Genomic DNA, 22,653 nt, shown 5'->3' on the forward strand with positions numbered 1-22,653 from the left:
ATGTTAATGTCTGGCTTCCTTTCCATTTATTCCCACCGGTCTTTAGAAACCACAAGCTCAAATACTCTTCTTCGTGCTTACAGAGATGATTTGTCCCCACATGGATGACCAATTCAAAAGGATTCCTCTTGTGACGTGCTTATGGAGAAAAGTGATGGAAATAAAATTTGAATCTCTGCCAATATTCTGAGGTTGTAAAGAGTGCCAGTCATATTAATACCTAAAAGAGGGAAATCATTTTTAATTGAGGGATAGGATGGAAAAGAGAATAAATGTTGAGAAAAGAGGGATCAGGCTTGATTCCAGTTCTATTTCAGGAGGGATGGCATCCCTCTGGGGTCTCATGATATGGTTTAAGAAGTCTCTTTTCTCAGATGGCACTATGTACATTGGAGAATCCTCACTTTTAGTTTGGAATTAATTAAAATCAAGATAATGGAGTGTACCGAAGCATATGCAGCAACCATTATTGCACAGATTTCAAAAGTCCAGATGTAGTTATCTACCTTGTTAAGCAGTAATAATAGAGTTTGAGCAGCAAAACTGGAAACATAGAGGATAAGGAAAGAGATTAATGCTTTTATGGCATTTATATAAGCTCCTGTCTTGGGATCCCTGAAGCTGGTTATATTTTGTTGCATCTTCTTGGTGTGACTCCATAGAGAAGTAATTAAAAGAATTGAAGACACCAAAGATATTGTAAGAGGAAAGAAACTCCCTACAATGTACAGAAAGAAAAAAGAGATCTGGGCTATGCCAATTATTGTCTGTCACAGAGTTGTTCTCTAGATGATCCGCTGTTGAGTTACAGTGCTGAATTGCACACAGAGTCCACAACAATGGGATAGAGGTGACAGAAGAAACCAGCACCGACCCCAGGAGCAGCCATGGAACCATCCCATAGATTCTCTGCTTCATTCACAGTAAGAGCAGTTGGGTGAAACTGATGATCTTCATGCAGTACAAGATGCTGAGGCAGGTGGCAAACCAGAGACTGGCATGGTTTACAAACATCCGTAGGATAACAGATGCTGTATACAGAGGAGCCAGTTTGAGTATATTTGGAAAGTAGAGACTGTGGATATGCGCTGTTAACGTCCCCTGCAACACAAATCTTGATGTGTTCAGAGGGATCAGGATCATATCAGAGGAAGAGATTTTTCTACTTTTGATCCAGTCAAGGCAATTAATGACTGCAATAAATCCATTTCCAACAAACCCTCCAATGACCAAAATTATTAAAATAATTAGTGGAATGCTAAACAGAGGCAAAATTTTTCTACTCTCAGTCACCACTGCCTGCCACTTGCGGAGTTCCAGAATAAATCTCCTCTGGGGTCAGTTGGTATTCAGCTAGCTGCATGCACAGCCTGCCTGCCTTTTAACTATGATCTGAAAGTGACCATGGGAAGCATTTTGCCAGTGCTGATATTTGGGATGCAAATCTCAGAATGGTTTAATTCTGGAATCCACATCCTACTCACACATCTGGTATCTACATATTTTCTTCGACAGGTTGGTGGACAGATGGTCAGCTGCTACTCACCATGGTTTACCCTACCATTGATATTCCTACTTAGAGTGAGAGGTGAGACCTCTGTGGCTATGGTTCTGAATGTACCTTATACTGTGGGAGAGGGGAAATGTTGGAGAAAGTCTGTGAATGTGGAGGATGTGCAAGGGCAGAGGTAGGGGGAAGAGAGAGAGAAGGATGCTCCCTCATCCCAACTCAGGAGAGAAAAAATAAAAATTAGAGCTCCATGGGGAACAGCTGGGAAAGAAAAGAACTAACTTTGGGGATAAGATGAAGAGTTGCATATAGTTATGTGGGGGAATAAGCGGGAAAGCTGAAAGGGAGGAATAACTAAGCAGAAGTAGAATATGAAACAGAAAAGTTCTTGGCCTGATTTTTAAGTGGCTGAGTGCTCACAGCTCTCATTGCTTTCAAGTAGGGTAGCTGGTGATCTGTGTCTCTGAAAAGTTCTCGGCAAGTTTTGTTCACACCATTGTAATAAGAAAACACAAAGTTTAATCTGGCAAAAAATAGACTGAAAAAAATATAATACAGTAAAGGGAACAAAGGAAAAGTTGAAGAGAGAAAAAGTATTCTGTCTAACCACATTTTAATGTATATACCTTTCGAATATATCTATTTCCTGTCCATTTCTATCACCCTGAATGGCTAACAATTATCACTGAACCATTATAACTGCCATGAAGGCTTTAGTAGGGGAGGGTATCTTCGGAGTAATGCAAAGAGGACAGAGCAGGGGCCAGCCAGGGGTTCTACCACCATGTGAATTCTCCAATCCTCAGCCTGGTGCCAGGGAATCACATACAGAATCTTCATCTGTCCAAAATCTGAAACAGCCTCAATGGAGTTGCTCTGTATTTTGGAGAGAGGAAGACCGCTCTCCCTTTGGCTGGGTGCTGCAATGAGGGCAATGAGGTCCGTAGTGAGGTATATGCGTGCCGCATTGTGCAATAGGCCAGGGCCTGTTAGCCTATGCAGTGCCTTAGACATAACTAATGTGGCAAGAATCATGGATTTATGGAGTAATCTCCCCGCATTTTCCCACCCCCAATCCCATCTAATTTAATCTAATATGGAATCCCCTTGTGTTCACTAATGTTGACATTAAATTCCTTCCACAGAAATAAATGGGGAAGTGGAACTAGAGATTTTGATGGGTGGATAGGGGATAGTTGAGGTATTTGGCACATAGAAAGAGATGGGAAGTTCTTTGGCACTAAGTCATTGGGTGGTGGTGATACAACTCTTTGGTCCATCGTTTTTGGCAAGGTGGAGGTGACTTTAAATAAGAGGAGGAGAAAGTTTAAAAATCCTCAGTTCTGAAGCCTGGAAACCCAGCCAGCCACTAGCTACTCCGCAGCCCCATGTGCAAATATTGCCATTACATCCTAACTTAATTTTTCTGCTAACATGAACAGCAATGAAATAGTTAATCTAGATTAACATAAATAGACTTTATAATTAAATTCTATTGTGATGTAAACAAGCAATTAACACCTTCCTCAGAGGTATTGTTTCTGCAGACAACACTAGGACAAGTTAACACTGGAGTTGGAGGTGTAATTTCCAGCTTGGGTAGACATAGTCGCACCCGCTTTGATCAAGCTAGTGAGCTAAATGTAGCTGTGAACCTGTGGCAGTGCAGAAAGCAGCCTGGGCTAGCCACCTGAGTACAATCCTGCCGAAGACCCTAGGTACGTACTTAGCCAGCTATCCTGTGCCACCAGGCTTACACTTCTATGTTTTAGCCCACTAGCTCAATCAAACCTAGTGTGTGTATGTCTACCCAAGCCAGAAATGACACCTCCAGCTGCAGTGCAGATGTACCTAGTTGCGATCAATTTATATTTTTGAGGTTATATTTTAGCAACCGAAAACACTAGAAACTCGTCTTTTATAATGTGATATTACACTCTGCAGCGTGATAGTTCAATCCACTTCCAAAAACTCAGTTAGGAGGCCATTTGAATGTTTACATAATAGCATCATATATGAGTCCCCAAATATTAAAAAAAATCTAAAGCTCCTTCAAAATGAGTGTAAGAAAAAACTAAAAGCAAATCAACGTATTTAGCATTTCACAAAGTGCTTTTCACCCAGAGGTAGCAGAGCATTTTATAAAGGAGGTTAAGTAGCATTAGCCATATTTTCCAAGGGGGAAACTAATGTTAACATGGACCACAACTTCCTTCTCAACAAAATGTGGGTAATGATACTCAATTTTGTAAAACAAAGCAAGACAACGAACTAGAATGCAGACTAGATCTAGATCAGTTGGTTTCCAGTCATATGCACACTATTTCTTACACACAGCATATGTATATTGCAACTTGTCACATACCATAAACATTTAATTGAATCCTAAATCACTCAATGAAACATGGCAACTTTTAAAAATTATGTCTTTGTATGAACAATATTAAACAAACTAGTGGTGGCAGAGTATGAAAACGTGTATTTGAATAGCCAGCTAGTTCAGAGCTGCTTACAGCAAGCAATATGTTGTCACCGTACTGGCATATACTTTGATAGGATCATAATTCATTCAATCAATTCAAATAAAAGGAGGGAGATTTTGAAGAAAACCATTAAAAAGTCCGCCTGTCTATATCTTCTTACACCACATTCACAACCTAGGCAATCAACCTACAGATAATAAGCCACTAAAAGTATAAAATAAATTACTATATGGGAAAGTAACTTTAATCAACTACTTACTTCTTAAGCCTCGGACATGGCTTTATCATCAAAATGCATGCACACCCAGCTCAATTTCCAATTTTGTTATAGTATTCAATGACAATTAGCAGAGTGAAAAATCTCTGTCCTCGCTATTACTTTCAGCTAACCGCTCACCCTGGAGAGTGTACAGTGTGCATGTAAAAGGCCAGGTATATCTTGTCCTAGCTGGATTTCATATTATTCTAAACTTTATTTTGTTGTTTGATCCTGCTGCAAAGTAATGGTATTCGATACCAGGTTCAATGAAGCGTGCAGGTTTGCTTCCCCATCATCTCTCACCACTCCTCTCCAATTCAAGCCCATCATAACTGCCAGAGATGTAAGGAGCACGGAAGATTGTTCCAGTAATATGCACAGTCCATAGTTTAACAAATGTATTTGGGCATAAGCTTTTGTGGGCTAAAACCCACTTCATCGGATGCATGCAGTGGAAAATACAGTAGGAAGATATATATATACACAGAGAACATGAAAAAATGGGTGTTGCCATACCAAGTGTAACAAGACCAATCAATTAAGGTGGGCTATTATCAGCAGGAAAAAAAAAACCTTTTGTAGTGACAATCAGGATCGCCCATGTCAAACAGCTGACAAGAAGGTGTGAGGAACAGTAGGGGAAAATAGCATGGGGAAATAGCTTTTACTTTGCGTAATGACCCAAAGTAAATGACACAAAGTAAAAACTATTTCCCCATGCAAATTTTTCCCCTACTGTTACTCACACCTTCTTGTCAACTGTTTGAAATGGGCCATCCTGATTATCATATCACTACAAAAGGTTTTTTTCTCCTGCTGATAATAGCCCACCTTAATTAATTGTTCTCGTTACAGTTGGTATGGCAACACCCATTTTTTCATGTTCTCTGTGTATATATATATCTTCCTACTGTATTCTCCACTGCATGCATCCGATGAAGTGGGTTTTAGCTCACATAAGCTTATGCCCAAATAAATGTGTTAGTCTCTAAGGTACCACAAGTGCTCCTTGGTTTTTTTGCTGATACAGACTAACATGGCTATCACTCTGAAAAAAGTTCATAGTTTGTCACCTAATCTCCCCTGAACTTCAGGGTGTGTAGCCTCCTTTCAATTCATTCCCACTGGTCCTTCAAGTAACAATCTCTGAGACTCTTATTAACAATAAAGATGGCTATCTGTAAGCAACCAGTCTATAGCCCTATTATTAACTGTTTGTAGTAATATAGGACCTCGGAACTCTAGCCATGGACAGGACTCCTGTTGAGCTAGAACTCCAAGCTGGAATGGATTCCTCTTGTGATGGTGGACTCCACTTGTGATCATGGAAGGAGAAAAGAATGATTAGAGAATTTCACATTTCTTTTCTATCTCATAGATATTTCAAGGGCACAGGGGCCATAGTAGCTACTCCAGTAAAATATTTATTTATTCAGCAGTAGGATGGAGAAGGGAAAGCAGTGTAGAGAAACAAGTATTGACTCCAACTGTCTTCTACAGGGGTTATCTACATCTGTGATCTTCTGATATGGTTTAAGAGGTCCCTTCTCTCAGACAGCATTTTGTACAGTGAAGATTCCTCACTGATGCCAGTTTCAGTTTAGAATTCATTAGAATCAAGATAATGGAGTGCACTGAAGAATATCCAGCAACCAGTAAAGAATATCCAGCAACCAGTAATCAGTAAAGAGATTGAAGGTGTCCAGAGGCTACCAGCTAGACAGATAGGCAATGTCATCAGGACCACAGATTCAAAACCAGAAACATAGAGGACAAGGAGGGAGAGCAGAGCTTGAATCGTATTTACATGAGCATCTGTCCTGGGATCCATGAAGCTGTAGGCATTACATCTCATCTGCCTGGTGTGTCTCCTCAGACAGATCAGCAGCAGGATGGATGACACCAAAAATATAATAAGGGGAAAGAAACATCCCAACAAATACAAAAGCTGGATATGGAGTTCTGTCACAACCCCATTAATCTCTCTGAGAGTGATGTTCTCTGATAGATTCCAAATTGATTTGCAGTGATAATGGCTATGATCAACCGAGATGTAAGGGAGCGAGGTGACAGAGGAGACCCGCACTGGCCCCACAAGCAGCCATGGAACCATCCCGGAGATTCTCAGCTTCATTTGCAGGAAGAGTGGTTTGGAGAAGTTAGCAGTATTCACAAAGTAAAAGACGCTGAGCCACGTGGCAAACCAGAGACTAGCAATGGTTAAATACATCCATAGGAAAGTGAGCATTTTATTTGTATGACCAAACTTCTCTCTCTCTGGAGACAAGAGAGAGTGGATGTATGATATCATCATCACATACAAGAGAAATCTCAATATACTCAGAGAGACAAGGATCATGTCACAAGGGGACAGCTTCCTCCTTCTGATCCAGTCAATACAATTAATCACGGCAATAAACAGATTTCCCACAATCCAACAATGATTTCAATCGCTAAAACAATTAGAGTGATTATTAGAAGTGGAGTCAACATCTTCCCTCTCACATTCACCAATGCCTACTTCCTTTCTACAGGTTTCATGGCAGCACCAATTCACTGATAGCCAGTTGACACTGTCCTTCTGCCTTTTATCTAGGAGCAGGAAAATACCTGAACATGATACTTTCTGGCATTGTTCCTGAGGATGCAAATTTTGGAAGGATTTAATTCCTCAGTCTACATCTTACTCACACATAGAGTATTTGCATATTCTCTTCCAAAAGGCTGAATACAGTTGGCCAGCTACACTTCTTCCCTCCACCTTTTGCCCTACCTTTGATTATAGGTGGAGCTAGTAGCACAGCCTGTTATTAAGGTTGCCTGACACTTCTCATTATAAAACCCTGTTTTCAGTTGCTTGTACTTTTGCTAACTTTTAACCATTTAGGCAGAAATGTTCCCTTCCAAGTGTCTGCCTCGAGCTAAATGTATCTGAAACATCTTGGCCAAAATGGTTCAGCTGTGTCCAAGAATGAGACTAGGGGAAATTGTATTGCTTTTCCCATTGTAAAAATATTCTGGCAATCATTTCTTTGAAATGTCTAATGTCCCCTGCTTTGAAGCAGATATGTGAGATTTAGCAGTGAGGTAGCCTGTGTGCTAAGGATGTGCCTTTTGCTGTCGCTGGAAAAACCCGCCCAAGTTATAAACCTCTGAAAAATCACAGCTTGCACATTGCTCCATAGAGAATTACTAGAATTTAACAGCTAAATTTCAGAAGATTCTGTCAACGATGAACCTGAGTGAACCTCTCATGGCTTCTAGAGCTGACCATGCACCATCCCCACAGACCAAGTGAGAATGCTCCCTCCAGCCCAGGGCTATGGGGACTCTGAAGGACGTTCCCTCTAATGGCTGCTTTGGCAAGGGTGTAGGAAGGAGATATGGGCACTGAGAACAGGAAGCCTGGGCTCTCAGCAACCCCCCTGCTGGGGCATTGGCAATGTAGGGGAGGGAGCTATTGCTTACAATGCAGTGGGTACCAAAGCTGGACTGGGTGGAAGGGAAAGAAGTAGACTGGGACAAGGAGTCAGGGGCGGGCAGGCTGGGGCTGGAGTGCGGAGGGGAAGAAATTGTGAGTAGGAGCCACAGGGGGAGCGCAGACTGGGACTGGTTGGCTAAAGAGACTGGTAGGGAAGGAGAATTTGGAAAGAGAGTGGGACAAGAACTGGGGAGAGGGCGAGGGGAGAGACTGAGATTGGATGAGGCACCCAGGAAGGGAGACAGGACCGAGAGTCAGTGGTATGGTCAGGGAAGAGACAGACAGGATGAATAGCTGAGAGGGGAAACTGGAACTGGCTGGGCAAGGAGACTGGGGACAAGGATTAGGGGCAGGAGAGGGGGATGAAAACTGGCTGGGCAAGGAGACTGAGACTGAGTGTGGAGAGGGGGAGAGACTAGGATTTGTGGGGAGCCTGAGGCTTGGAGAGCAAGCTTGGAGTGCAGTGTCACTGCTGCCTTATTGAGATCTAAACGTGTCATATAGGACAGGGGTCCTTGCCTATTGCACAATGAAGTGCACATTTTATTTGGAGGGGGCAATTCTTCTTGCAGCACCCAGTCAAAATAGATCTGTGGCCAGCCAGAGAAATTGGTGTTCTGTGGTGGCTGCTCAGGTTGTCGAGCTAACTCCCAATATCAGCCAAAGACTGTGGCTAATTGTGCAAGTGTGGCGAACAGGACCATGTGCTGTGCCTCTGTTTTCCAGCAACAAGGCTGCAAGTAAGACAAGGGACAAATGCTGCATTTTCTGTCTTTGCTTTTCTTTTCTCTCCCTTTGTGTGTTTTGTTTTGCCTTCTAGGAAACTGGATCAGACTTCAGCAACAGCAACGACAACAATAACAGCTCCAGCTTATCTCAACTAACTTTTTCTTTTTTCCCCCAAAAGAACAGTTAATAACATCTTTCATACTACCTATTAAGTTTTATTTTCTTCTAAAGAGTCTCTACAGACAAAGAGAAAGGGAACTAGTGATATAGCTAAAATGAAAGTTTATTTATTACTTTTCATTTCAAATGCTTTTTTAACTTTTCGCTTTTCTGTATCTTCAATAAAAAGGTTTAAAAATTTGTACTGGTGTGTTTGCCATGGAACTAAGCAGGCTGAGGGCTTTGTATACCAACCCCAGAGCCCTGTTTACATCTATTTAATGGTGCACAGTGACAGAGTCCTGTTAACGTCTTTGACTCTGGACCCACTAGTCCGCCAAGATTAATACAACAGCCCTGACGTGAGAGATAAACAGAATTTCTGTTTGATGGGACATTCTGACATTTCAAAATTTCATTTCATCCCAAACTGGAACAAAAAGTTGAAATTTCCAAGTTTTCCAAAAAATGAAAATTCTGATATATTTCATTTCAGAAACTTTGGAACAGCCTTGTTGAAGCATTTTGTTTTAACTATTATATAATGTCAAACATATGAAAGTGAAATATACCAATAAATATTCATCAAAATTATTGATGAAATCAGTATGTTCCCATGAAATGTTCTGATTTAATTAAATCTGCTTTTCCCAATGGAAAAATGGGCTTTTAATTTTTTTTTTACTAGCTCTAGACCAGGGCTTTGTTCCTTCCCCCAAATATCCCTTTCAGTGGGTCTGTTCTCTCAGTAGAACTTGCAGGGGGGGCAGTAGACCCCAGCTCTCCAAAGACCAGAGGGGAGGAAGAAGCATCAGGGTTTATTCCAAAAGACATCTAAAGTTAGAAGAGGAGCTGTGGCCAGGTGTCAAAGCATCAAAGGCACATGGGGGGCAAAGTGATTTCCCCAAGGCCGTACGCCTAGTCAATAACAGACCTGAGACTGGGAAAAAGGCACCCAAATCCCCATACAGCAGCCACGTAGTTTCCTGCACACACAATATGTAGCCTACAAATATTAGAGCTGGTCAAATACCTTAAAACTGAATCATCAAATCACATAATCGATTAAAATGGGAAACTTTTGCTGAATAATGTATTTGAGCACCAGCACATAACATAGTCACTAGAACTGGTTATGTGTTTCAGAGTAGCAGTCGTGTTAGTCTGTATCCGCAAAAAGAAAAGGAGGACTTGTGGCACCTTAGAGACTAACAAATTTATTTGAGCATAAGCTTTCGTGAGCTACAGCTCACTTCATCAGATGCATTCAGTGGAAAATACAATGGGGAGATTTATATACACAGAGAACATGAAACAATGGGTGTTACCATACACACTGTAAGGAGAATGATCAGGTAAGGTGAGCTATTACCAGCAGGAGAGCGGGGGGGTGGGGGAGAGAAAACCTTTTGTAGTGATAATCAAGGTGGGCCATTTCCAGCAGTTGACAAGAACATCTGAGGAACAGCGAGGGGGAGGGGATAGGGGGAGGAATAAACATGGGGAAATAGTTTTACTTTGTGTAATGACCCATCCACTCCCAGACTTTATTCAAGCCTAAGTTAATTGTATCCATTGATTCTTTTACATAGAGACTGTCCAGTTTGGCCAATTTTCTATGCCCCTCTGCCATGTACATTGGCCAAACTGGACAGTCTCTACGTAAAAGAATCAATGGACACAAATCAGATGTCAAGAATTATAACATCCAAAAACCAGTCGGAGAACACTTCAGTCTTTCTGGTCACTCGATTACAGACCTAAAAGTGGCAATTCTTCAACAAAAAAACTTTAAAAACAGACTCCAACGAGAGACTGCTGAATTGGAATTAATTTGCAAACTAGATACAATTAACTTAGTCTTGAATAAAGACTGGGAGTGGACGGGTCATTACACAAAGTAAAACTATTTCCCCATGTGAGCTGTAGCTCACGAAAGCTTGTGCTCAAATAAATTTGTTAGTCTCTAAGGTGCCACAAGTCCTCCTTTTCTTTTTATGTTATGTGTGAAACTGCATGTGAATATACAGCATCAGAAGCTGTATGGTACTAAAAATAGCTCACGGCTGCTCATAGCACACAATCAGTAACAAGTTCCTGACAGCACAGCGATATGTTCACAACAAGGTCAATCAATTCAATGCAAAGAGGGACTTTCTAAAAAAAATCATTCAAGTCAGTCTATCTACTGCTACCTAAATCACATTCCCCAACTGGGTAATCAACTTAAGACTTAAGCCATTAAAAATATAAAATAAGAGAAACTCAAATTAGATTTAACCTACACATTTCAGAGCAGCTAATTCACATAAATGGGTAGAGCTGTTTGGAACATATTCACATAAATGAAATTTCAGTGAAACATGTTGTTTCATCAGAATGCAAATGTTTTGTGAAGATGTATCTGTTTCCGTTAAACTTTTATCAGGAAGGTTGTTTTAGGTTCAGGTCACACACTCCCAGCCACACACTATAATCATACATGGGTGGTTAGGTTAGGTTACTGGCTTGGAATATGGGAGACCCAGGTTTTGGAGTGACCTTTAATGAAAATCTCTGCTGTGTATCAGGTACAGCAGGAACTTGAATCAGGATTTCCTGCATCCCAGGCCAGTACCACACATACTTCTATTTTTGCAAAAACAGTGTTTTGGTTTTTGTTCCAACATGGAAGGAAAACAACAGCATATTTGAAACCTTAAAATTTGCTGCAAAATGGAATTGTCCTGAGGTCAGATCTATAAATGAGCCCTATATGCTTCCTCTCATCATATCTTTCTGAAGAAAAATAACAGAAAGTTTCAGATTCTATTGCTGTCTTTAGTGTTTACAGAGGACCTGCTACTGGCATATCTAATAGTTGGAAATATTTGTTTGAGAAATAGAACAGAGAAGGGAAGAAATGTGGATTCCAGATTTGATTCCCATTGTTTCTCCTATAGGAGCAAAACAGTCTTTCTGAGGTCTTGCAGTAGGTTTAAGAAGTCCCTCCTCTCATTAGCATTTTGTATGATGGAGAATCCTCTCCAATGCCTGTCTGAGTTTGATTAATTAGAATCAAGATAACAGAGTGTACAGCAGGATATGCAGCAGCAGTGATTGCAGGTGTTCAAGTGCTGTGACAGCTGGACAGGCAGGCAATACCAGCAGAAACTGAGCTACAAAACTGGCAACATACAGGATAAAGGAAAGGGATTAGAGCTCTCGAACCTGTCCTGGGATCCCTAAAGAAGGTTTGTTTGTTTGTTTGCATTTACTTGCTCTGTGTCCATGGAGAGGTAATTAATAGGATGAAAGACACCAAATTGATGATGAGGGGTGGGGAGAAGAACTCCATAATGTAGAGAACAAAGACATATAAGATATCCTAGATATTGTCTTCCATATTGATGCTCTCCAGGAGATTCCCAGCTGAGTTACAAAAGTAAGTGCCATGATTAATTCAAATGTAAAGGACAGGTGCTCTGACAGGTCAGGACCGTGTCACAGGAGGAGAGTTTTCCATTTTTAATCCAGCCACTGCAATTAGCAAGTGCAATAAATCATTTCCCCATCACCCCTAGAGTGGTCTCAATCATTACAATGATTAGTGATACGTTCCCAGGAATATACATCTTCCCACTCACACTTGCCATTGCTTGGGAAATTCCAGGACATCAGATATCACTACAGCACTAAACAGCCGACATCTGGCTACTACACGCACCTGTCTTCTGCCTTTTGCCTAGGTGCAGGAGAAAATCTGAAAATGACATTTTTTTTTCTGGTGTTATGCCTGAAGATGCAAATCTTGGAAGGATTTCCATACTAAGCCTGCATTCTACTGACATGTACATTATTTCAATGTTGTCTTTCATGAGGCTAGGTGAGGATGTCAAGTGCATTTAGCTGTTCTTCCCAGTTTTTGCCCTGTCTTTCATCTTCATACATATAGAAAACAAAATGTGAGCCCTGTGAGGCTATTGGTAAACAGACCTCTTATATGATGGGACAGGGGAAATGTCTCAGAATAATCCATGCAGGTGAGGTACGGTGAAGTGAGAAAGATGCTTCTTCATCACATCTGAGGCTGTGGTGTGAGGGAGGGAGAAACAAAGAAGACTAAGAAGAGTTGTAATTTAGGGAGGAATGAAGGGACCTATTTGGTACAGAGAAAATAAGTTGGGTGAGGTAGAAAGGGGTGAAACAATATAGTAAAAGTGAAAGGAAATGGAACCTAAGAGAGACTCCAGATATCCAAATGTCAGAGTGAGTTTTGTTTGTTGCACTGTAACAAGAAAACAGAAAATATAAAGATGCCAAATGTTACATGTTTGCCATTGCTGCAGGAGCTAGGAATGGGTATGGATCCCAGATGGCTTCATGTGTTATTATACCACATCTAAAAATAAGAGATTTACAGTGGAGTCTGTGATGGGGTGGTCTGTCCCCTTGATGATGGTAGGGTCTAGAGATCATCCCACCCCATCCTGTGCTGTGGCTCCTTTGAGGTTTGGTACCCCAAAGTCTAGGAAAATTATAAAAAGCAGATATGTGGAGAAAGGAAGTGCTCCCAGGGAATAATCTGTATTTAGGGAAAATCTGTGCTTGTATTCCTTCCAGAGCCCAGCGCCTTGTAGAAAGGGTGGGGCAAGGCTCCCCTCTCTCCTATTCAACCAGAGCCAGGGCCGCTTCCCTCAGAACAGGGATAACCAGCGGGAGAAGCCTGCTTGCTGAACCCTCTGAGCCTAGGGATTAACTTGGGACAGGGACTAGCCCAAAGAGAAGTAGTGAAAGCCACAGCTCGCCCAAGGTAATAAGCACAGCCGCAGCAAGAGGAGCTGTGGGTCACCTGCGCTGAGGAGGGAGAACTCAACGGAAAACCCCAATCCCAAGTGGGGAGGACTGGGAAGATTCCCAAAGCTGAGGGGAGAATCTGTGTGTCAGGAAGGCCAGGACTAAAATCCCCAGCCTCAAGAAGGCAACTGCTGAACTTAAAGGGAAACTCTTTTGGGAAAGCTGTATGAACTAAATAAATTAGACCCCAGGAAAAGGAAAATATTGGTTAAAGACTCTGGAGGCAATTGACTTATTCCCTGCAGGGCCTTGCTCAGCCAGCAGGGGGCACAACAGGGCAGCCCCCCCCCCCCCCCCCCCTCCGTGACAGAACCCAGGCCAGTAGAGGGCGCATACTGTTGATTAAAACACAAAGACAACACTGGCAGGAGTATTGATAATTATCTACTCACACAAAAAGCAACTGTTGAATGACTGAAGATGTACACATATCTAGCCCATGTACCCAAGGGATACCTTGGCTGTTTCCCTTTTCCTCCCTTTCCACTTTTTTGTTCCAGGACTCAAGTGAGTGCAACAAATAATGTATTCTATTAGGAGAGGATTCATACCAGACTTGTTGATTAGTCAGGTTATGGGTATTTCCACTGAAATTGTGGTTCAGTGTCATGTAGGTTCTGTATTGTTTATATGAGTGCCTTGAGGCCCCAGCCGAAATCCAGACTCCACTGTACATGGGACTACAAAGACATATACTAAAAGACAGTCCTTGTCCCAAAAAATTTACAAGCTGATGAGACAAGACAAAGGGTGGGAGAAATGAAGTTGTGATATTCCCATTTTGTAGATAAGGAAACGAGGCAGAGAGAGTAAGTGACTTGCCCAAGAACACACAGTAAGTCTGTGGCAGAGCCAACAACTGATCCCAAATTTGAGTTCCAAGGCAATACTGTAGCCAAAAGACCATCTATCCTCATTATATCTGTTCTTATCTAGATGGTAAGCTTCTTGAGACGGGGCTGTATCTTCCGAAGTGTTTCTACAATACCCGGCACAATGGGCCCTGCTACTGATTGAGGCCTCTGAGCACTACCACAATACAAACAAATAAAAAATACCCTTGCCTCAAAATGCTGACAGTCTAACTGAATAACATAATACATGGGACAAAACTCCCAGTGTAAAGACACGAGAAGAATGAGGAAATAACACGGCTGAGGAAAGCCTTCACAAAGGAGTATAGAAGAATCAGATTTTGAGTTTAGATGCTCATCCTCAGAAAAATATAACATCCCTTGTCTTTTACTTTAAATGTGGCTGATTGTATCCCTAACAGTTTGTAAAGTAATTGTATCAAAAAGTGTCTGGTGTGTTTTGTGAAAAGCAAGTGTTTTACTTGCCTTCATAAACTAGCCTCCATATGGTAAGGAGTAATAAATCATGCTGCCATTTAACACATTATATTGCACATAGAAAGTTTTGCAAACTCAGTTGAAAGAGTGTGTGAAAAGGCGATAATCCCTTTCAATGTTTATTTGCAAGTTGTCATGCCCACTGTCATTACTGTGCTGGAGATCTTGTTAATTTCAGTACACTACAACTTGTTTTTTCAAAACAGTGTCTTCCATATGGAGGATTGCACAGAGGCACTTAATGGAGAAAGAGCCCTTCAGAATGACAGGCAGAGTGACTCATATGCACAAAGATGAAAAAATGATGTAAAATAAGAGAGGAAAGAGAGGAAAAGAAGAGAATTTGAAGGAGGCATAACCACAAGCCCATCCTTGCACATGAGCTGCAGCAACAGGAGTGCATGGGAAATGGGGAAAGTAAGTGGCCAACTCGTGCCACTTGTATACTAAAGCGTACAGGAAGATTATAATGGTAGGTTTACTAAGGAGAATTAGCTCAGGGGAGAGAACATGTTAGTGAAGATAAAATTGTGCTGATTCACACTGTGTCAAGGATAAACTGGCTTAACTGAACTTCCCTTGTCACTCCAATGTCAGCCTCACTATTCCCTTCATTTCCTTCTCCCACTTATCTCTGTGCTTTTGTTCATCTTCTCCTATGCCTGAAATGACCTCAGGCTCCCAACCTCTCCATTTAAGTGTCCTGCAAACCCACTTTCTCCATAAGGCCTACAAACCCACTAACCCCTATCACTGTAACACTCCCACTCATCTCCTTTCCCCTCCGCCCCAAGCGTAGGTGCCATCCTCAGCTGCACTCACCTCTAAGGGGATGTCCACACAGCAGCTGAGACCGTGCCTTAGACCCAGACACACTAGCTCTGCTCCAGCCAGCACACCTAAAAATAGACATTGTGGCATGGGCAGCGGCTCAGGCTAGCCAGCCGAGCTCAGACCTAGGGGGTAGGCAGGCATGGATGTAGGAGGCTTGCTCGAGCTGCTGACCATGCTGCAACATCAACATGGCTACTCTTAGCTTGTTAGCTCGAGCAGGATGGGAGGCATGCCACCAGCTACAGTGTACACATATCCTAAGCCACCCTTAGGCCTACCTTGAGCTTGGGCCAGACACAGGGCTGCACAAAGTTGACAGCTGTAGCTGATCAACTAGGGATGCAAAGGGACTTTAGCAGAGGTCAAAGACTGGGCCCTTTGCTTTCATCTCTGTTTCAGAATTCTAAATTACCACTTTCTCTGGACGTTGTTGCATCTTTGACTGGTCTTTGTCACTAAGACTGTAAACGCCTCAGGGTAGGCTTTTTGTCATTGTGTCTTGCCATACCGTCAGTGATTAATAATTAATATGTACTAGTAATAAACATCTCTGTGAAAGAAAAGCTGCTCAGTGCATGTATGCTGTCCCTCAGCTCTCTATACGCGTAGCTCACGTTTCCCTTTTCTATAATTAAGGCATTTGAGAAATATACAAGTACTTTTAAATGTTACTGAATTATTTTAACTTTCGAAGTTCCTACAGTTACTGAAATCTCCCTTCCATTCAGCTGAAAACTTGCAAAACCGTTAGTGATCATACACAGCACCTGGAAGAAAAAATCTCTAATTGCATCAGTCAGCACAATAGACCTTAGTAACCTGCTCAGCCCAGGGGACCCAGTGACATTTTATGCTTTGAGACAGGCACTGCTGAATCACCGGGAGAAAGGAAACTTAAATGCTTTTCTCTTTTAGGTAAGGGGATGAAGAAAAAAACCTGACAAAGCTAGACAACCTGATGGGAGAACCAATTCATAGATAAGTCAGTTTGCGTGCAGGATGCTCTTTCTAAATCAAACGGGAAATTGAGCCAAATGAGCTGATCGTATACACACTGAATGGAGAATACACATACAGCCATATGCAAGACCTAAACAATTGTTCAGCTGCAACTGCAATACTGATTGTAGCAGTGTTCTCTCTGGCTTGTCTATGTCAAGCAGAGATATTTCAAGAAAGAATGCTGCAGCCCATCCAGTGATCTAGATGAGACAGTCAGATTTACCTTCTTGTCTCAAACGAGCACAGATTTTCTTTGCAAAGCCACAGCTACAGATAAATTCCAAGATTTAAATGTTCTGTGTTTCGCTAACACCCCAATAATTCCCAGCACACAACCACAGCACTAACAACATCACTAAATATTAGAGAATTAACTGCACCACTTTGTGCAGGTACAGCACCTTACACGTGACAATGTGCTTTACCATGACTAAGACTCAGCATCCACGTTAAGTACATTTAGCCATATTCATATTGCAGATGGCTACACTGAGGCACTGAGAAATTATTGCAAACATTTTCATGCCTACATGAGTCATCTAAATCCACTCATAAGCACTAAATAAAAACCAGACTGGGTTTCAGAAGCAGAGACGTCCTATTGACATCAGATGTTCCCAATTGCTATGACTTGAGAGGACTCCAGTGACCCATTTGTGTATGAAACACAGAGGCTCCATCAGACACGTTTATGTTGTGATTCCTGTTAATCGCCCATTGCATCTAATGATGGGAGAGACCATAATACAAGACACGCACTTCAACTTGAACAGCCCTTTCAGGGCCTCAGCCAAAGAGAGCACTTAAAATCATCAGTTTCCGTGCAGAGAGATTCTCTGCAGAGAAGGCTGATGTTCTGTCTGTCATGAACACAGACCCCATGTGTCTGCAGGAGGCACAGAGAGAGGTAACAGCTTCAGGCATGCATTTTGCGGCAAACGTGGAAAGTAGGGTGACCAGATAGCAAGTGTGAAAATACGGGACAGGATGTGTGTGTCTGCGGGGGGGGATAGGCACCTACCTAAGACAAAGCCCCGAATACCGGGACTGTCCCTATAAAATCAAGATGTCTGCTCACCCTAGTGGAAAGCAACACCCATGATAGCACAATACTTGTACATGGCAAAAGACTGGTGAAACACGCTGCTGTATGAAACACTGAACAACTAGAGATGCAGTTTGTATCTATCTGGCTTTGCATTCTTTTCAGTTCTTCTTGTAAGGATATAGATAATCAGGCCTGCCTGTAAAGGCCTATACTTTAAGAATGTAGGTATATGTTTATCATTTAGCTAGTAATAGAGGTATACAAGAAAGAATCTGTGTAAGGGCCTTCTCTCACTGTGACAGTCTGAGGCCCTGTTCTTAGGCCAATGCCTTTGGCTAAGCAGCAGAGGCAGCCATAAGCTGGGAAGCGACCGGTCACATCCTCACATTCCAAACTAGTCAATATGGGGCTGTTAGGAAGGTGATCCGATCTATCACCTCCAGAGAAAGGGAAGAACCTAGAAGATGTAAAAGGAAATTTAGGTTGATAGTTTTCTGTCTGGTAAGAACTCACTTATCAATAGACACAGCTGGGAAACCCTTATGTCTTTATAGATGTAGTTGTGAAATCCTCACTTCTGTATTGTTTTGTCATTATAGTTCCCACTTTGCTATTGTTTATTGGCATGGTCTCTGTCTTGTTCTGTGATTGTTTCTGTCTGCTGTATAATTAACTTTGCTGATGTAAACTAATTAAGGTGGTGGGATATAACTGGTTAGCTAATCATGTTACAATATGTTAGGATTGGTTAGTTAAATTTCAGTAGAATGATTGGTTAAGGTATAGCTAAGAATATTACTATATAAATTAGGGGCAAACAGGAAGTAAGTTGGGATTCGAAAATAAGGAAAAAGGAACTTGGATTTAAGCTTGCTGGAAGTTCACCCCAATAAACATCGAATTGTTTGCACCTTCAGACTTCGGGTATTGTTGCTCTCTGTTCATGCGAGAAGGACCAGGGAAGTGGGAGAGTGAAGGAATAAGCTCTCTAACACTTCTCTCCACCTTGTATTCTTCCACTTCACTCCTAGGGTGCGTTTCTTTCATATCCCTCTGATATTTCCCCTGGGACAGAGACTATTGTGACCTTATGTTAAAAAACAGTGTCTAGACGACAGCATCCGCAGCTGATGGCAGGAAGTAGTCAGATCCCCCTCCAAGACCCGGGGAAATAGTAGTAGGGGCTAGCACCCCAACTACCGCATCCACTCAGCTCAGGACAAGGAGCAGCCAGAAGTACAGCCTCAAGGAACCACCAGAGCTACCTGGGGACCAACTGAAGGAGATGCGAGAGCCAGCCAAGGGTATAGCAATTCTGGCATTCCTAAAGCTCATTCTACACTGCACCTTCGTTAGGTTTAAGTTTTGAAAACCAGGACATTTGTCATAATACCTGTACAAATTAGGGCATTAAGTCTCCAGATTTCTGGACCTTCTGCCTTGCCATGTATTGCTTATTTTAGGGACATAAGTTCAAATGCAGGATCAGGCCACAAGTATACATGAGTGTGACAATCGTATCATAGGTCTCCGTCACATCACCATTCACAATGTGGCATGATTCAGCACAATTGACTGTCCTAGAAACTTTATGGAGTATCACCAGATAGACAGTTTATGAGTTTTGTTCATCAGTGTGTGTGTGTGTGTGTGTGTGTGTGTGTATTTATCAGAGAAATGCTTATTGTAAGGTGTGGTACTATTCTGTTTAGAAACTGTACATATCACCAGTAAAGGCTGTTTATTACCTCAGACTTTGTGATTCATTGATTAGGCACAGCTGCTTCCTGTGTTACATAGCCATATGAGTAAAAAAAGAAACAACACATACTACCAAGATTTATATAGTCTCTGCTTACAAGAGTTCCTGTATCTCAGAAGTAGGGGTGTTCTGGGTTACAGCTGAGGTAACTTGACATGGCTTTGTCAATGTGAAGTAATAATGACCACCAACGTCTATATATTGCCTTGCATTTGCAGGGGGTGTCTGCCATTGACCTAACAGCCCCATACCTATAAGATACGCATGGGTAATGAGCCTGGATTTTCATGAGTGCTGAACACTCTACTCCTATCTACTTTGACTGGAGTTGTGGTGGGTGTTTTTTACATTTGGAAAGTGTGTAGGACCTGATACCTTGGAATAACAGAGCTTAACATAACAGAATATAGAGAGGAGAGTATTAAGAAATTGTTTAATCAAAGCCACAAGATTATTCCTTATTTTAATATGAATTGTGAGTGTTTTTAATGCTTACAAAAGTGAATTACTAATAGCACTGGTGAGTAACACTTGGTTCAGATAGGCTCTGAGAATACTATGGCTTTCTTTCCAAAGAGATGTAAATCTGTTCCTGTGCATCAAAGATTTAGGGCACTTTTCTCAAAAGTAGAGGTGGCTAGCCATGATGGTGAAGTTTAATTGTGTAATTATCTAATACACCTAAATTGCCCTTCATTTTGTCCCAGAATGGTTTGCATATATGCCATCTGGCTCTGCATACATTCTACCATTTTTATTTTTGAGAAAATGCTTTTTAATAATTATGCTCTCAAACTGCAAATGTAGAGTTTTGCCCATTCTCCAAAGTTATAGGTGGTTGAGCCGGAAGCTAATTTGAGTTTATACATAAAGGCACTAGGGACTCTGTGTAACAGGTCCTCCTCGGCATCGGACCCATAGAGGTTGTGAATCTATCACCACCCCAGCTAGGCAGCCTTTGCTTTTTATCTCCAGCTATAGGAACTCATGCTTTAAGCTGCAGAAGTCCTCAATTCAGCTACTAGTGCATCAGCCAAAATGTGGACCTTGGGCTAATTTCAGAGTTGGAGATTCATGGAGCAACATAGTATGTACAGTAGTATCACAGCTGGGGAGTGCGCATTGCAGCAGAACCAGGATTAGCACCAGGAAACTGCAAAGGACTGGTGAGGTTGATGACAAAGGGAAGACTGAGAGGGGACATGATAACAGTTTTCAAGTACATAAAAGGTTATTACAAGGAGAAGAGAGAAGAATTGTTCTTCTTAATCTCTGAGGATAAGACAAGAAGCAATGGGCTTAAATTGCAGCAAAGGTGGTTTAGGCTGGACATTAGGAAAAAGCTTCCTAGCTGTCAGAGTGGTTAGGCACTGGAATAAATTGCCTAGGGAGGTTGTGGAATCTCCATCATTGGGGATTTTTAAGAGCAGGTTTAGATGAACACCTGTCAGGGATGGTCTAGATAATACTTGTCCTGCCACGAGTGCAAGGGACTAGACTAGATGACCTCTCGAGGTCCCTTCCAGTCCTATGATTCTATGATTGGGATATGACCAATAGCGGCACATTCATAGCTAGCGCAAGAAATCCAAGTGACAGTGCAACTTAAAGTTGGGTCTGTCTGTTTAAAAAAAGGTGTAACAGGATTGTTCTTAGCCCAGCATCCAACCCTGCCACTGCTGCACTTTCCCCTTCTTGGGTTTTCCTATAACTGTAACCAGGTTCTCATGTCGGTCAAACACCTTCCCTCCTTGGGGGAATATCCTTTACTAAAACATGGTTCAAACATCAACTTACAACCAAAACAAGCCTCTCTCCCACTCCATGTTGTCTTCAGCCTCTTGTGAGGCTTACTTCTTTCCCCGAAACCCAAGTCCTTCTTTCTTTACCCTCCTGCACCTTCGAATGCATGTGGCATCCACCAGTTTCTGCCATTTTTAAAATGTGGTCTTGTGCAGGTCTGCTCAGATTGCTGTCAAGTTGATGGATTTGGCTTCTCTCACTATTGTTCTGTGTAATGTTTCTCCAGGTTACCCTCTTTCTCTTTCCATGTTGTATCCTTACCGTCACTTGACTTGGAAGTCATGTTGGTGCCATCCTTAAAGCCGTGTCCTAAATATGTTCATTGTCACCTTCTTACCATGTTGTCTTATGATGTTGCAAGAAACACTCTCCAATGAACTCTGAAGATCTTCCACATGCATTTATGTTGGAATTAATCAATTGCTGTTGTAGATTTCCATGATTTTGTTTCTTAAAGGAGGACAGACATGATGCCAGTATGAAAAATTCACATTTTTTGTCAGTGTCAATCATGCTACTTTTCCAAATCTTTTCAAGTTAATGAAAGTTGTTTGCGGCTTTTGGTATTCGCTTTTTGACATCTAGCATGGTGCTACCATTACTGCACATCTCATTCCCTAGATCATAGTAAAAGGACTTACTTCTTTTAGCACTTCTATGTCTACTCTGGTTGTCGCTTTGGGGACATTGAGAGCCATATATTTTGTCTTCCCTTTGTTGATGAACAAATCAAAGTGTTTTGCCATTTCTGCCAATAACTGTCTTTTATTCCATTAACTGATGTACTGAACTAAGCAGGACAATGTATTCAGCAAAAAGAATGTCATCCAGTTGTGCTTTATCATATGTCCAGAATATTCCTCAGTGTTCTGTGGTTACTATCTTGATGACAGGGTCAATGACCAGTGTGAATAACAGAGGGGGCATAATGCACCCTGGCCTTACTGAAGTTGTCACTGCAAGTCATTGGCTGATGTCACTATCTCTAACTGAACATTTGACATTATCCCATAGAGCACTGATGATTCTAATGCTTGCCGCTGTGCACTTTCTATGTTTCATCTGAGAACAAAGATATTGTCCACACCTGATCTCAGTGCTCTAAAACCTGCTTGTTCCTCTCTAAGTTGGAGATCTATTTGTTTCTTGATACATTTCCTTGATACATTCCAGGATGATGTTGCCCATGATTTTACCAGGCATTGAGAGTAATGTGATTCCTCACCCATTATCACAGTTGGGAAGGTCCCCCTTCTTTCACAGTTTTACTATAAGGCATTTCCTTCTCTGGGCTGGGTATTTTTCTTCACTCCACATTTGATCTGAAACCCAAGGAAAGTCTGGAGGGCAGATTCATTACTCACATTAAGCATCTCTGCAGTAGTAATATCCTCT

General features: G+C 41.8%; 1 protein-coding gene across 1 annotated transcript; it reads right to left on the reverse strand.

Moving 5' to 3' along the window:
* Nucleotides 1–380: 380 nt before the first annotated feature.
* Nucleotides 381–22,004, reverse strand: LOC102938756 (taste receptor type 2 member 40-like). Its single transcript, XM_037889830.1, is given in 3 exon segments — nucleotides 381–726; nucleotides 770–1,332; nucleotides 21,900–22,004. Coding segments are annotated over 3 exon segments (1,014 nt in total).
* Nucleotides 22,005–22,653: the final 649 nt, after the last annotated feature.

Source organism: Chelonia mydas, chromosome 1 (assembly GCF_015237465.2).
Source record: "Chelonia mydas isolate rCheMyd1 chromosome 1, rCheMyd1.pri.v2, whole genome shotgun sequence".
In the NCBI taxonomy this organism is placed as follows: domain Eukaryota; kingdom Metazoa; phylum Chordata; order Testudines; family Cheloniidae; genus Chelonia; species Chelonia mydas.